A 16111-nucleotide genomic window follows, 5' to 3' on the forward strand; every position below is an offset into this window, starting at 1 on the left:
GTTCGATTCAGATTCCATTCCATCCAATCTACTGTCGACTTCTCCTGGTTCCCCATTGCCACACGTCTCTCTTCGTTCACCCGTACTCTAGCAACACTGTGTAGACCCTGATAATCCCACCATCCACCACCCTCAATCTCCTGAGCAGCGCCTCCCACGAACCCTCCTCACCCTCCCTCGCCCATCCATCCAACATCCATGACATCACCAAACGTCATCGATGAGCACTGTGGCCACGAGCCTGCTCTATATAAGATTCGATCAAATCACACAATCCCAACGGCACCGAAGTTCCCAATCACATCAGAAAATTTCAGGAAAGCCTGTTGACACATTCATCCTCCATCTCTCCCTCTTTATATCAAGTCCCAAAGATCCAAGAAGCAGCGCAAAATTCCCCATAAAAATGTCCGTCACAAAGATTCTCGCCGGACGAGCATCGATATCCCCCCGCGCTATAACTCCGCGGATCCTCCTCACCAACGCAGCCACTCGCCACTTCCCGCGGACCTTTTCCACGACGACGCCCGAGCAGAGGACTGTCACCGAGTCCGTCAAGGATAGCCTGAAAAAGGCAGACCGCGTCGTCAGTGACAAGATCGTCGGCGGGATTGACATCGGAGGTATAGTTTTCCCCATTCCTAGCCCTTCCTCTCCTTCAACATCCGCCACTCATCTAGTCTCCTATGAACAATAAGAAGCTAATAGAATCATCAAACATAAAGCCTCCGTCGCACACAAAGTCAAGGACGCAGGTGACGACGTCCTCCACGGCAGAATGCCTGGCCACCATGTGCCGGGATCAACTGCCAAGGCCAGCCAGGCAGCGGGAGAGGAGCCGGAATTAGACACTACTGAGCTGTTGGAAGAAGCAAGGAACGCGGCTAGGGAAGCTAGTGGTGAAGCCGGCGGAGCTGCGGGTAAGTCCAAGGAGAAGGCGTAGAATGGAGGAAGGGATCAGGGGATATCGCTCAGAGTGGGCTGGTAGGGCAGAAAAGGGGGCGTCTGGTGCTGCTTGGGAGTGCCGGGTGGCGAGGTCATCGCGGTCTCGAGGAGCTGGGAGTGGGGAGAGGGAGAGGGAAAAGAAAAAGAAAAAGATTGGAATAATGTAAAAGGGGTATTTGAACGCCATGTATGAAAACGGCTGTATGATTGATATGAGGTTACTGTTTCACAACTGATTCGCGAGATGGACTTACCTGGAACTTTGGTCCTTCCCGTACCCGTAATTAGACCGTTGGTGTTGCCTAACTTACAACAAGCGTAAATCAACTTATCCCCGACGAACTCCAAATAACACCATATAGTACATCATAGTGCATCATAGTACATTACAGTACATGTAGCGCCCATGTTCTATCACGCCGACTTCAACTCGCCCTCGAAGGCCACCTGTCCGTCTGTTGCTCTCCTTAAACATACCGAATTGGAAAGCAGCTTGACTCTCCGGCAGAGCTCCAGTAGGATTCCTGGATTAGTACCCAAACTCTACGTCAGGCTTCTTGCTCCGCCTAGTTCCTCTTCCGGGGATTTCTAGCGCTCAGCCTCAGCCTCTGCATATGGAAGCCGTCGTTGTCGTTCAGGCTACCTCTAAAGGCCCTCTGATGGCCAGTTTTCCGCCGACATGGCGGGCAAAGGCCGCTCTCCCGCCGGACGCCTTCTTTTCTGAGGCCGTAGCAGCCGCCTTGGCTGGCGCGGGGGCAGGGGGAGACCACTACGTACCCGAAGTAGTGGTAGCAGGATGTGTACTGGATGTGTTCTGCCACACACATGGTTTCCCCCAGTGGTTAGCCCAGGAATACTGGAGACTAGGGTATGAAGGGGGAAGAGAGGGGGGGCTTACCTTGATGGTAGGAAAGGCTCCCTCATCTACGGGTTTGTTCGTGGGACTTGACGGAACCCCAGAATTAATGGGAAAATCTGGAGGAGAGGAGGAGAAAGGAGGTTGGTATAAAAGAGAACTCGTTTCTGCAGCTTGTGTAGGCCGCTTGATGAGGCCAATGGAAAAGCTGATAGAGGTTTGCAATCGTGATATTATAAGCTTCCACAAGGCGCTATAGTCAAGGGTCAAAGGGGTAAGAGGTCTCTCAGATGCCTTCGCAGTTTGAGCACCTAGTAGCTTGCCACACTCGATAGCCAGCATCTTCAACACTCCTTGGCGTACTCGGGAATATATATATACTAAGCCAGACGTCTCATTGAATGATGGATCTAGATCAGGCACCTTGTTCACCTTGTCCAGCTTGAGTCAAAGCCGAAGACTCTTTCGAGACTCCACAGCATTGTTCGGGGCCTCTGCCAGCTCCACAACGTCAATGGCATTGAGAAGGTAACAAAGAGACATGGAGGTTGAACAACGCATTGTACAGCTAACAATGTCTCTTTCACGCTTGTGTTGATAATCCTCTCTAAGGAACTAGGCGGAAACCCTTTGTTACCAACTAGAAGAACTATGAGGTGGATGTTCAGCACTTGCAATGTCGGGCAAAGGTATGCTCCAGGTTCAAGGCTGCAGGGGAATTCGCCAAACAATATCTAGATGTGGCGGTATTTAGAGCGAGAACAACTCTTTAATATTATATCAAAGGAAGTAGGCAGAGACAGAAGATAACTCCTTACGGATCTTGATCACTCAATGCCCTAGACAGTCCACTCGAACCAGCCAACTAGGCATCCAGGGCCTAGATGCAACTTTATTATGATACCCTCCAACAACAACAGAACAGGAAAATCAACAATGAAATGTACCGACGCCACCACCTCCCAACAAGGTAGACACGGGCATCCCCCTCCCCTCCCATCCTTCTTACTCCCAAGAGAGTAAGACAGGAATGCCGGGGAAGATGACAGGACAAGCCCAGCCCAGTCGGAAGAGCAAATGGTCAAAGTCTGCGTGTAAATCCAAACCAGCCCAACGCCCCCACCCGAGGTATGAAAAAAGTAATCCGATCCCTTATCCTGTTTGCCTCCGAAGAGGTGTACTAGGGAAGCGGGAATGGGCTTTTTCCCACCTTTTTTCCCAACCTGTTAGGTAACGCCGGCTCTCTTTTGAAGATTGATGTACCGCTCGTAATACAAAGCTGAAAGGATTGATCTCTCCTTACGCTCCACCATACCGTGCGGAATGTTATAAAGAAGGCAAAGCGCCTCCGAAAGAAAGGGGGCAGAAAGGGGGAGATCACGGAAAACAGAGAGAAGAGGAGGAATACTGGCGCAAGGCCAGTTGGGAAGAAAATCATTGCCCTACGGGGCCTGTTTTATATCTCGTCGTTCTTTTTCTTTTTCGCCATATCCATCAAGGGGTATCGTACATCCATCTCCAAAGCTCTTCATGTATAATCCTCGAAAAACACCCTCTTCTGACCACTGCCTCTCAAGTCCTCCAACTCACTTAGCGTCCGGTCAATCTCCATGAGATCAAGCATCTCCACTTCGACGTCACGCTCCGCGGCGTCTTCTTGGACGTCAGCCGCCGCGCTAATGCTCTCGGCAAAGGCGAGTCCCGTCCTCGGTCGCGAAGGTAAGTTCAGGGTACCGCGATCAGCGTCGCCATCAACCGACTCCTCGTCGCCCGGTCGCGCAAACTTGGTGGTGCGCACGCTGCCGAATTTGCCACTGTTGAGGTTGAAGGACACCTTTTCGGTCGCATCGGGTCGAGGGTGAACGATTATGGCACTGGGGAGAGAGCTAGTCCTATCGCCCAAGAAGCGCCGCCTGCCAATAACTCCCCCAATCTTCCGGCCGGGACCCTCTTCCGACTCTCGAAGGACCACCAATCTCGACTCTCCACAAATTAGGACCTCGACGCCGAGGCCGCCGTCGCTCTTGGAATCGCCTTTCGCCTTGGCCAGATCTACTATCGCACTCACGCCACAACACCTCTCACCGAGTAAGCCGACTCCAAGGTCGTGAAGCTTGATCATCCTCGTGGGCTGCGCACCACTAAAGAGATTTACTCCGCCACCACTGCTCTTGCGAATCTGCGCGCTCCAAAAACTAGTAATTCCCGGAATGACGCAGACATGTTCGGCAGATCCTATCCACAGAACCACGCTCTCATCGGAACCCACGGCACCAGAGACGGGGTGAGCCACGACGGAGATACCGCCCCTTGTTGCCGCGAGGCGTCCGTGGGGAATCGCTCCGGAGCTTAGAGAGACTTGCGCATCCTTTCTTGTGTGCGGCGTCATGGGGACAAACTCACCAGATGCGCGGGGCTTGTCTTCGGGGGCACCTGCGCGCAGGGGACTAGTGCCCTCGATATAGCCTGAAACAGCAAAGGAAGTCGTGGCAGCGCCGATTATCCCGGAACTGCTCTTCCCCAACACAGTTGTTCCGGACGGTCTCACACCATCGATATCCCAAATACCCCAGGTTCCATCAGCTAATAAAACCAGGATAGCCCTACCATGCGAGATCCAGGCTGCGTCCACAACAGGCTTCCTGTGAGGTGAATTGCGGGAGAAGGGAGGATAAAGAGATAGGAGCCATGAGCCCTGCGAGGGAAATGGTCCGGTTGAAAGCTCGTCGGGAGAAATAGATGGGGTCGCGTAGTCGTATATCCGGACGGCGTGCGTCGTGGAGACGGCGAGGAGTTGAGTCATGTGAGATACGTTGAACGATATGGAGGAGAGTGGGGAAGGGAGAAACTCGGTTTGGAAAGGCTCGACGGGGCTTTGTGCCATTCCTACTTTGAGGTCTAGTGATATATCCCAGAGGCGGAGGGTACCGGAAGCTTCGAGGTTGTGAGCGGCCACAACAGCACGGGGCGTCGAAGGAGTCGGTCCTTCTTTCTGGCTAGGCCTCGATGTGGAGGGCGATGGTGACTTAGGCTTAATAAGTGTGATCGCGAGACCGCCGCTATGCTGCGTCTGGCCGCTAAGGAGGACCATGGATTCGCCCCAAACACCAGAGCCGGGTCTTCCTGCCAACAGCCCACTCCGCAGCTCGGGTCTCGCTTTGCTCTCTGGGGATGGCGGCGTGAGAGGTAGAGTAAGGAGGTAGACCTCGCTATTCGCGCACGAGACAGCGAAGACAAGCCTCTCCTTCAGCAAATCCGACCCGCCCCACGAGGCATCGTCGGCAGTGGTAGGAGGCAGAGGGAGAACTGCAATGTGGAGGCCGGCAGTGCCTAGCGCAAGGTCTAACTTCTGAACAATGTCGAGGTACGGCTCATTTGGTATCTCGTCTTCGAACTCGGGATTGTCAACAAACGGCAAATCCTCTTTCTTTGACGCAGGGGGCTCGTCTTCGTCCGAATCGATAATCATGACAGCATCTTCCGAAGTACCATTCTGTTTTTCGTTATTGACAGGAGGCGGCTGGGGCTTCGCAAACTTGAAGCGGCGACCGCCTCGCCAAAGAAGGGTGACACCGTTTTCATGCCCGTAGATGATGATGGTCGCGCCCTGGGGAGAAAGGCCGGGGTAGACTTTGACATCGTGGACGCGACGGGAGAGGTTATGTCTGCACACAAACAATTCATCGGTCAGCGAAGCGGGAACCGGAAAAAGAAGCTAAACATTCCACATACGTAAATTGGGTGTTCTGCGCCGTGCGGCGGATCCTAGGAGCTCCGAAGCTCGTCATGTTTGTGGTCGCTTGAGCTCAGCAGGGTGGGACGGGGAAAGATACAGTGCTAAGGATGGCATCAGTAAGAGGGTCTCCGGTTGAGGGAGGGGAGCCGCGAAATGGCCCTAGAGGTGATTCCCAACTAGAGGTTGTGGGTGGGTCTGCTTTTCCTGTTTTTGAGGAGGAATCAATTCTTCTCACAAGCTTCGTGGTAAGGGAAGCGCGTCATGTTGACTCGCAGACTCAAAATGCGATGAAGCTCAGATTTGGTAAAGACACGTGATTCACACTTGTCTACAGCTGTTACCGAGTGACATGTAATCCCTCACTCCTCGAGAGAGACGCTGACCTAACACCACTTTTCCAAATAATTCGTCGTAGAGGATCGCTTCGCAAAATTATTCCGATATTTCTAAAAAAAAAAAAAAAAAAAAAAAAAAAAAGGCCTCGAGAATATTTTCTACCATTTTTTTTATAACCCAGTCTGATGCTTAGCGTTTTCGAACGTGGCCAAGAGAGGCCGCCTTACGGACACCCAATGTCGAGGACTGGCCGCCACTTGGCGAAGGTGGAGGATCCGAAGAGCAAATGGACGGAGGAGGGTGTTTTTTCAAGGACTTATGTATAAAAAGTACAGAGAGTATGTGGATCTGGAAGTGTACGATGTACCTGTACTCCCAAGGTTCTATTTCATCTATAAAGGCTGCCACAATGCTGGGCATTGCGGATCTGGATCTGAAAATTACCATTACCGTAGGCAAAGTCAGACCCTTGCACCATTCCATCGTTCCTCGAACATCTATCCAGGATAAACCCAACGGCACGGGCAACGTCGTTACTAGAAGGCATCATAGTAAGCATTAGCCTTGTCTCAAGACTGGCAGGGCTTTGGCCAGGTTTACCAATTCGAAGTAGTATCTGACACACCGTTGCCGGCTCCCCCGAAAATCTTAGCGGTCCGGTGATCACACATGATGGTGTAAGTGTTAGCACGGCAGTTGATGCCTCTACGTCCCTTGTCGGCGAGGTAGTTGGCACATGTAACGGCATCATCTATCTAGGCTGGTTTTTAGCATGCTGTTGAGAAGAAACACTGCTGGATCAATTTTACCTTGGCTTCGCAATTAAGTAACTGGTTACACTGTGTTTCTCGTTTCTCCAGGCCGTCTCGGGCTAAAACTTTTTAGTATAAGTGTCGCTTCGAGAAAGCTGGTTAAAGAAGGGAAGGGGGGGGGGCTGCGTGTTGCAACGGCTTACGTCCAGATAGCTCGGTTTGGTTTACGGAGAGCTCCCACGCCGCGTAGGCTTCCTCAGGCGTCAGGTTGTCGCCGTCTGGGTTCTGGATGATTCCTTCGATCCATTCCGCAAAGGAGAAGACGCCTACAGATGGCGAGGACTCTAGAGCCACTTCGGCAGCGGACAAGGTTGCCAAAGTGGCGAGAAGGAGGTTGGTGAAGAGCATTTTGAACACTGACTGGAGCCAAGGAGTGTCAAGTACACAAGACCTAGAGCACAAATGGCTTGATGAGAGAAAAGAAGATTGAGAATGAAGGAGACGGTGGCGGGTAAGCCATGACTACTTATGAGTTATGGGTCTTTGAGAGAAGTATGGGGCGGCTCCGGGTCAACTCAACTTGAACGACACAGGAAATTGCTGTCACCTGCTGTTGGTTTCTTGGCCGTCCGTTTCCCCGTCCGAACAACAGCATGGCCAACCTTAGCCACTGGAAATTGGACTCTTGAGAGAGGGGCTTGCAGGGGAAGGAGGAAAGCGGACGCTACCTCGGGCAGGTGTATTATAATGTGATGGAGCCAATGAGATCCACCTGAGTCCCGCTTTGGTGGTTCCGCGCGGTCTGGGCATGCATATACGATCCCAATTGCTAAAGGAAATTGCATTGTCCAGGACACGGGCATAAACCATCTTTCTCTGTAGTGGTACGGTATTTTCATGATGCAACAGCTCCAAGATTTCAGGCTTGCGACGGTTCCTACCAAGTGAAGCATCATTACTTTGCCTTGCCCGTCAGAGCCGCTCCTGATATGACCCATTTCACCGCCACCCATTCTAAAGCGGAAGCACAGGCCCAAATCGTGAATATTGAGTGAGGGCATTCAAAATTACCCTTAGATAGATGACTCTACGAAGTAGCTGAGTTTATGTTAGTAGTGTGTTTGTTGGGGGGGCATCAATGCGGGCAGCATCAAATGTTACCTGGATGACCTCCTCTTCGCCGAACCCCACATCGAAAACGAACGTCTCGTGGAGACAAAGGGCCTTTTGCGTGATGCCTACTCATACAAGTGGATCCTCGACCATCCCGACTTCCCGCAGATGGCGCGATGACAAGCACGGCCGCCTGCTATGTATCAGGGGTGATGCTGGCAAGTGGTATTGTTGACGAAGTCTCGTGCAGCGCGAGACGGCCAATCCACGAGTCGAGAACCTTTAATCTCCCAAAGTCGCTGTGGACTTCCATATCCGGCCCGATTTCCGCGCGTCCCCACTGGCCGAACGGGTAGGACCGCCGGCCGCAAGCTAAATCGGGCGCCTACCGACCCGCTGTAGTTACAGGAAAGGCGAACATTCAAGGATAAAAATGTGTTCTCGATATCCTACATCTCTATGAGAAGGTTTCCCGTCGGATCATGTTTTTTTTTTCTTCCAGTAAAATATAACCGTTTATTTACTCAATTTCTTTGCTCTTTGTGCTACTTTGACCACAATCGCCTCCTAAGGCTACGCGAGACGATCATTGGGGAGTCCAGGAATAGGTCGCACGCATGATGTAGTTGTCTTGGCGCTTAAGTAAACCAGGGTTCTAGAAGGCTATGTGTAACCATCAGACTAGCTAAGTGCAACGGGTAGACTTAAGAGCAAGGAAGCGACAGCGATGTGACACCGAATCTCTTTCGCTCCCTTGCTAGCGTGTAGGCTGGTCTGAAGTCATGAATGTCCTGTAATCTGGCCTCATTAATCTTTCCATTGTTTGACGAAGAAGGGTTGAATCCCGTGCCGTTGGGGGCGTCGAAATGAGGGCTTGCCCTGGGCTGGCTGAGCGTTCGGGGTCTGGGTCTTACTGGGTTGGGGTGGTTAAACGTGGAATATCGCACCTCTCTTGCTGGGCAAGCGAGTCGACACCCTCGACAGCGAACTGGCATCCCCCAACTTGTCTAACGAGATCATGCTCAGATTTATAGACCTTAGGGGAATACCTTCATGCTGAGAGGTTTAAAAGCTGCCTAGGGGACAATTCTCCGGATATTGGGAACGCTTGGATTATTCTCGAACTCTACCTGAAGCGTCTTGACCGTTGTCGTTATCATATTACATCGATAGCTCATAACAAAATATACTATTCTTGATTTGCGCAACACTAAAGTGCTCTAGGAGACAGGTGAAGGGTACATAATACTACTAGAGGACACGCCTGACCGCAAGAGTAGGGTTTCGAGCTCGTCTGATAAAGAAAGGTATTGGGTATTGTGCGTTGCAATATGTAAGGTTACACGCGAGAGCGCATTGTGGCACGGGACTTGCCGTCAGAATGACTCAGCTGTGGAGACCGGTCGGAACACGGTCAGGGAAAAAAGGGGTCCTCACAGCATATACAAGTCAGTCTTAGGGCAAGTTGAAGTTTTGAGCATCAATTGACTTTTGGTTGAACCCGATTCTTAGTGACACTGGTCTTTCCTCGAGCTATACACAGGATATCCTTACAAAAAGAAACAAAATTATATTCTTTTAAGATTAACAAGAGAAGGGGGAAAGGGTTGAGGAGGTTGGCTGCGACAGAAAAGAGCACAGTCTGTCATGATGCTATTCAGATGAAGACTTGACTCAACACATCACGTTTCAATCTGCGTGACATTCCCTTCTGCTCACTATGCAAGCAAATAGTCGATCGATCCCGAAGACCAAACCCTTCAGAAAGTTCTCCTAACAAAACATCATCTAAACAACGCATCACTTCATCCGCTATTTCTTGCACTTCTTCGGCGCAGGCTTCTCAGCCTCCTTCTCCTTCTCCACCGCGGCCTTAGCATCTGCCAAAATCTCCTCCGTCGCCTTAGCGGAAAGCATAGCGGTAGGGAGAACCGGGAAGGCACCAGGCACGCGCGGGAACGAGCTAGCGTCAACGACCCTCAAATTCTTCACGCCCCTCACCCTAAACTTGGAGTCCAAAACAGCATTCTCATCATCGTCGGCACCGATGGCGCACGTCGACGTAGCGTGGTGCGAGTAGGCCTGGAGCTTGAAGCTTTCGGCCTGCTCTTCGACGGTACAGTTTCCAGCACCGGTCCCGGGACAAGGGTGCAGCTCGTCGTAAGGGAGGACCGTGTCGCCGGCGACCTGCCACGACTCTCGGAGCAAGTTCGCGGCCTCGACGAGCTCTTTAAGATCCTTGTCGCCCTCGTGCTCGAAGAAGCGGAAGTTGATGTCGGGGCTATCCTGGGGATCAGAACTGGCGAGACGGACGCTACCGGCCTGGGACTTGGGGTTCATGTGGACCATGGCACAGGTGTACTCGTCCGCGCCATAGTCCTCGGGGAAGCCGGGCCAGAAGCCCTCGAAAGCGAAAGCGCCGCACCAGGCAAAGATGTTCCTGTTCTCGGTGGGAGCCGAGGGTGTGCGGAAGAGTACCGTGATGCGCGACCCACCAGTGGGACCCTTTCCGATGGCGAGGACGCTTCCCTCGTAGTTATCGCCGAGATTCTCACCGACGCCAGGGAGGTCCACAACGACGGGGATCTCGAACTTTTCGAGCTCGTCCTTGGGTCCGATACCGCTGAGCTTGAGAATCTGGGGGCTGTTGAAAGCACCTCCGGAGACGATGACCTCCCTCTTCGCGTAGAAGCGCGTAAGCGTCTTGTTGCCCTCGGGGTCATGGCGGGGGTCAGCCCTGTAGACCGATTGGCCCTGGAGAGCCTCGACGCCAATGGCGGTCGGGGTCTCGGCTTCCTCGTCGAAGAGGACCTTGGTGACAAGCGTGTTGAGGGCTAGCTTGAGGGGGTACTTGACCTCATCGGCGAGGGTGGCTTTGATGTAGTCGTTGGGGCTCGAACGACGGCCCCGGCTGTCACCGTGCTGGGCCATGTTGTAGAAGCTCGAGAGGTGGTCTTCGCCGCCGGCGAGGATGTCCTTGTTGACGAGCTCGCCGACTTTTTCGGGATCCTGGTCGGTGAGCTCGGCGAGCTTGGTGAGGATCTTGTTGGCGGGCCAGTCGCCCTCGGTTGCCCACGAGGAGTCGCTGGTGGAGATGGACATCCATCCTATGAGATCCTAAGTCAGTTTTCTCGGATTCCGGCACTTTTCAGAGTTTATTCTTGGAGAAAACACTCACCATTGAAGCCGTGGCCCTCGGAACCCGCAGGCATGTACAAGTTCTTCTCCGTCTGAACCAAATACTTCCTCATATTCTCCGCCACCCACGTATCATCCCCCGTAATATTCGCAATCCAATTCCACTCATCCGCCGACGGCAACGAGCAAACACCCGCATTATGCATCGCGCACCCACCCAGCGTAGCAGCCCTAGGATAATAAATACCCAGCTGCTCCGCCCCCTCCGGCGGGTCCAACCCGACGTAGAACCCGCCGTCGGCGGTCCTCCACGTCAGGCGCTCGTACTTGAGCTCCCTTTCGGCGTCGTCCGAGTGCTTGACGAAGAAGTCCCATCGCGTGCGCTCGTCGTTGCCGGCGACGTTGAAGTTGGATAGCTCGCGGTACACGGATTGGTCGCCGTGGTCGTCGCCCGCCTCAACGAGGAGGGTCGAATAGCCCGCGCGGGCGAGGTTGGCAGCTAGGGGGCCGCCGCCTGGACCGCTGCCTACGACGATGTAGTCATAGGTTTCGTACTCGGGCTCGTCGGCGGCGAAGGACACCGCCGCGAGGATGGAGGCCAGAAGGAGACTCTTCATGGTTGGGACAGCCTTGGGGGCTACCTGGTTTGGCAAGGAGTTTGCTCAAGGTAACCAAAACTTGAATTGGGGTTACCTCAGTTCACGCCTCTTAGTACTAAGTGTATAAATACAACCAGAGTCCACAATGGGTAGAGAGGGTAGCAAACGAAGGGAGAAGGGAGGAGATCCACCGTTGACTTCATCCGCCGAACCTTGCGTGGGTATTCTCTTCCTTTTCAACCTCCGGAAGACCTCTCAATGACATAGAGGTTCGTCCGGGTCCTTCTTACGCCTGAGCTCTCGTCCTTTTCCCCTCTCCTTTTCTCTTCCTTTCTCTCATAAAATCTGAGCGGCCGCTCTGATTGTCCAATGCTGATTCGAACCACGAAGCACTGCCGGTTTTCCATCATTTCCCCGCTCCGTGTCCATGCTCTCCCGCAGCCGCATACTGGAGTGGTTTTTTCCCTTTGGGATGTCAGCTGCAGAGCCGTATTATCCCATATTTCATTTTGCGTATGGGAAAATATATTGTATACCCGATAGAGGATAGAGAGAATAGACCATAAGCTGACTGAGGTATGAGCGACCCTCTTGCACGAGCTCTCCTCCGAGCTCTCACCCGAGTTTCTCTTTTCTATCCTCCCAATTGATTCAATTGGGCATTGTATCATCTCTATTGCAGCGTCGTTTTCCCGTTCCTGCATTTGTTAGCTCGAATTGGAACCCCCAAGCTCCTCAGATAATCCCATTGTTTCTGCACAGAGGAGGGCGGGTATCGAATACAATTCCTCTGTCCCTGCAAGCCGAACAATGCTACTGGTGGCTAATAACACCGGGCGAGTCTAACTTAGCTTCATAAAACCTTCATTCTCGATTTCTTCAGGCGGTGGAAAAGTGATCAATGATATTTCTTTCTAATATACTTTCACTTGGATAAATGACATCTCCCCTTCCCCGGAGCCGCCTTTGATCTCGATTCTCCCCTCTTTGCATTTTTGTCGTTTTCGCGCAAAGCTTCCCCCCTTTTCCTTTTACTTTCCTCCCCGTTTCCCTTTCTACTTCTTCTTCTTCTTTCAATCTCCATGCCGAGGAATTGACTTGGTGTCTTGTTTCGGAACCAAGTTCTTTCCATAATCATTAAACCTTGTTCAAAGAATCGGAAGTTTCCACGGGTGACGGAAAATAGTGATCGGCAGACAAGCTCCGTTGGTAAATGGCGGAAATACACCGAGAGCCCTAAAGCCCAACCCTCCAGTTCCGGATCTTCGGCGAGGGCGGGATGGAGATCGTATAATAAGCGATCAGACCAGTTCCCCGACTCTTTATGCAAGGCCATATGAGAGCAAAGACGCGGCGCTCATGGTAGGCCACCATGTCTAAATTATTAGAAGTCGAGGTTCTTCAATGGCCTATCTAGTGGAGAGATTCGTGTTAGTCCCGGTGCGGAGGAGGAAACGTCAAAGGCTAAAAGACATGATTTGCTCAAGCTGGAAAAGGCGGCGGTGGAGCGAAATGTGTACTCTCTATTTTCAAAGTGAGACTCTGCTGGCGAGTTTCATTTTGAATAAGTGAGGTGATTTGACCAATTCATCCTTGTATCTTGGCCGCTGCCGCGTCGGTATGCCAATAATTTGGGAATCGAGGTGGGACGCTTGTGAGAGAAGCCTGAAGGCTCGTTCCCCCGGGCTTCACGACCAATCTCATCAAATACGACTGAAAGCAATGGAAAAATACAATTCATCGAACGCGATCAAGCGGATCGAACAAGGGAGAACGAAAAAAACCCATGCATTAAATTCGAGATATTGAACCATCATTGCGTATCCAAACATCCCGTCCCATTCAATATCAGCGTCGATCACTTCATCCATCCATCCCAGGTCTCAGGTTTAAGTGATATACTTGAAATCGGGGTGGCGGTAGCCGAGATCTCGGGCCTCATGTGCACTTAGTCCTTCGAGCCTGTGGTCTCTCTTACCAGACCTCCTCATCTTATTCTCCCACATGCAGTACAGAATGCCGAAGATGGAAAGGAAGAACACCGCAATTTGGCCTCCCAAGTTGATAGAGTGGCCAATGGGGTACGCTGGTCCGTCCGAAGCAACGTAGGTGAAACTATTAAGGTTGGTCAGCATACAAAGCTGGAAGTAGTTATCGGGGGAAGAGAAAGGCACGCACGTTGCTACAATACCACCAATAGTTCCAAGCGTCACAACATAAGCACTCGACACGGCTCGCACTGCAGGACCACCAGTATCTGTCAAAGGCGGGGAAGTTTGTTAGTGCAACCGCAATGCCAAGGCAAACGAGAAGGACTCGCGTCACACTTGAGAAAACATGAAGAGGCAGGCTTATACGTACTGTTGATTGCCCAACTCAAGAATGCCGGACCGCCGGGGAATGCGCCAATGGTAACGAAGAAGACGGCCATGTAGCGGACACTTGGTTTATCCGTGTACCACCGTAAAAGCGCAAAGCCAATAGTAGCAGGAATGGCGAAGACTGCCAGGTAGATACCGCGCCGCTTAGTCTTGTCGCTAATGTAGGCGATCAAAACGGCCACCAAGCATGCGGCTACGTAAGGAGGCACAGTCAAGAGCTGCGGGTTGACATCAATCTTCAAATCAGCAATGATGGTAGGCATGAAGACGGATAGACCCTGGACCGTGATGTTGATCAGGAAGAAGCCGAGAGCGCAAGTGTAATTGTGAAGGCAAAGGAAAGCTCGCTTGATGTGCCTTAGTTCGACCTTGGGTTCGGGATTTTCTCGGTGCTCTACGAGGAGGCGTTCGGCAGCGATGCGCTGCTCCCTTTCCGTGAGAAATTTAGCCTGGGAAGGAGAGGCGGGCAGGAAGAAAGGGGCTATGGAGCCGATGATGACGGTAATGATGCCTTCGAAAAAGAAAATATTCCGCCATTGGTGAAGCCTAGCCCCAGCAGCACCCCATTCGGGAACCTTTGAAAGAGCCGCAGCCAGGAGGCCGCCAAAAGCACCAGCAAGGGAGGCAGCCGACACGTAGATTCCGATGCGGAATAGAAGCTCCCTCCTCTTATAAAAGGAACTAAGGTAGAAGGCAATACCAGGGAACGTGCCTCCCTCGAAAATTCCGAGGATTGCTCTCGCGGCCAACAATCCCTCGTATGACTTGACAAATGCCATGCCAATTGTGACAATTCCGAACCCGACAACGAGGGCGGGAATCCAGAAACGGGGCCCGACACGTTTAAGAATAATATTGCTGGGTACTTCGACGGTAAGGTAGACGATGTAGAAGATTGCGAGCGCCCAGTTGATACGGAGGCCCTTTCCGAGGTCTAAATCTACTCGTAGACCTTGAATTAATGCATTCCCGATGTTGATGCGATCTAGGAACTAGGGGTGGAAGTATCAACAGTTAGCTGGTGGTGAAGCAAGATGCACCAACTGCCCGGACGTTAACTTACACAGAACATGTACAGTACGGTGACCCATGGCACGGTGTGCCAATCAATCTTGTGTCTGATCTTGGTCTCTTCCTCTTCGGTCCAGGTAAACTCGTCTCTCTCATCCTTGGAGGAAGGCGCGTCAGCGCCATCCAAATGCTGGACTACATGAACAGTTAGAAAACAGGTGAGAAAAGTAAACAAGAGAGAAGAGAGCTCATGCTCAGGGGTTTCGCACCGACAATTACTTACTGGCTTCCTTTTCAGAATCCATTCTTGAGCAGGTAGGAGAAGACGCCTGTTAGGAGGAAAAAAGAAAACTGCTTCACGGTCGATCGAAGAGTGGGGTTCTAGAAGTGGCGATGCGGGTTGGACGAGCGGCGAGTTGAGGTGTTGTGTCTCGGGTCGCGAGGGTGGTATCTTAATCTCTTATATGTCGCTTTCTTCCTCGACCACCCTGGTAGTACGAATTAAGGCCCAGGGTTTTCGTGCAGGGTAACAAAACAGAGGACCCTGGTTCTGTTCACTCCAGTTCCCAGCTTCTCCCAATTCTGTTTCTGTGCATGCAGGAAACACGATGAGACTGGTTTGCATCGAAATACTTACTCCGCTGCTTAGCTTCGAAGACCCGAGGGGATGGGCTCCTTGAAAATATTGGGGAGCGGGGGACCTAAGCTGTAGTATACGACGACTCGCGTGGAGGAGAGGAGAGAGCAGCTCCTTCGCATGCCCAGACGGGTCAGGGTTACAGTCCTCGGGCCTATCCAACTTTGAGTATAGGTATGGCACCCCAGGACAAAACGGCAAATACAAACATGCCCCCCATGGGACGGGATTTTGAAAGCACTCTAGAGCTAGAGTCGGCAAATAGATTGGCTCCTAACACCATCGTCGATGATACAGCTACCCATTGGCCAAAACATCCCCTTGGAGCCCATTCCCCGCAGGCTAATGGGCCGGTTGCGGGTTTTGGGGGGGAAAGGCGAGAGACTTTGGTTTTGGTTTAGCTAAACTCTAGCGCAATGTACCCAAACAGTCCGGGTACAGCTCGCGAGCGCACATCATGACGGGAGGAAGCTGTACAGGATGGGAGAATCCGCCCGTTAGTAACATGGGCAGGGATTGCAGAAGAAGTATTGAGCAAGATGGTAGTTGAGAGGATGTGAGCCAACTGGTAGAATACCCTGCGGGGTAATATGACTGCTTCGTAGTT

The 16111-nt window shown here is 52.1% G+C and overlaps 5 protein-coding genes across 5 annotated transcripts; 1 reads left to right on the top strand and 4 right to left on the bottom strand.

Annotated features, from left to right (window-relative positions):
* Positions 1-406: 406 nt before the first annotated feature.
* SAPIO_CDS4425 (uncharacterized protein) lies at positions 407-943 on the top strand (the record flags this gene model as incomplete). Its single annotated transcript, XM_016786976.1, has 2 exons — positions 407-623; positions 726-943. The coding sequence occupies 2 exons, from the start codon at positions 407-409 to the stop codon at positions 941-943; spliced, it is 435 nt and encodes a 144-aa protein (XP_016643321.1).
* Positions 944-3329: 2386 nt separating this feature from the next.
* SAPIO_CDS4426 (uncharacterized protein) lies at positions 3330-5589 on the bottom strand (the record flags this gene model as incomplete). Its single annotated transcript, XM_016786977.1, has 2 exons — positions 3330-5466; positions 5534-5589. 2 exons carry the CDS (start codon positions 5587-5589, stop codon positions 3330-3332), a joined length of 2193 nt encoding a protein of 730 aa, XP_016643322.1.
* A 672-nt stretch (positions 5590-6261) lies between these two features.
* On the bottom strand, positions 6262-7033 carry SAPIO_CDS4427 (uncharacterized protein; the record flags this gene model as incomplete). Its single annotated transcript, XM_016786978.1, has 3 exons — positions 6262-6409; positions 6474-6624; positions 6829-7033. 3 exons carry the CDS (start codon positions 7031-7033, stop codon positions 6262-6264), a joined length of 504 nt encoding a protein of 167 aa, XP_016643323.1.
* Positions 7034-9550: 2517 nt separating this feature from the next.
* Positions 9551-11493, bottom strand: SAPIO_CDS4428 (uncharacterized protein; the record flags this gene model as incomplete). Its single annotated transcript, XM_016786979.1, has 2 exons — positions 9551-10845; positions 10917-11493. 2 exons carry the CDS (start codon positions 11491-11493, stop codon positions 9551-9553), a joined length of 1872 nt encoding a protein of 623 aa, XP_016643324.1.
* Positions 11494-13364: 1871 nt separating this feature from the next.
* SAPIO_CDS4429 (Uncharacterized protein) lies at positions 13365-15172 on the bottom strand (the record flags this gene model as incomplete). Its single annotated transcript, XM_016786980.1, has 5 exons — positions 13365-13590; positions 13654-13732; positions 13837-14848; positions 14920-15062; positions 15151-15172. The coding sequence occupies 5 exons, from the start codon at positions 15170-15172 to the stop codon at positions 13365-13367; spliced, it is 1482 nt and encodes a 493-aa protein (XP_016643325.1).
* Between the last annotated feature and the right edge of the window lie 939 nt (positions 15173-16111).

Source organism: Scedosporium apiospermum (genome assembly GCF_000732125.1).
Source record: "Scedosporium apiospermum strain IHEM 14462 chromosome Unknown SEQ_SAPIO_0092, whole genome shotgun sequence".
In the NCBI taxonomy this organism is placed as follows: domain Eukaryota; kingdom Fungi; phylum Ascomycota; class Sordariomycetes; order Microascales; family Microascaceae; genus Scedosporium; species Scedosporium apiospermum.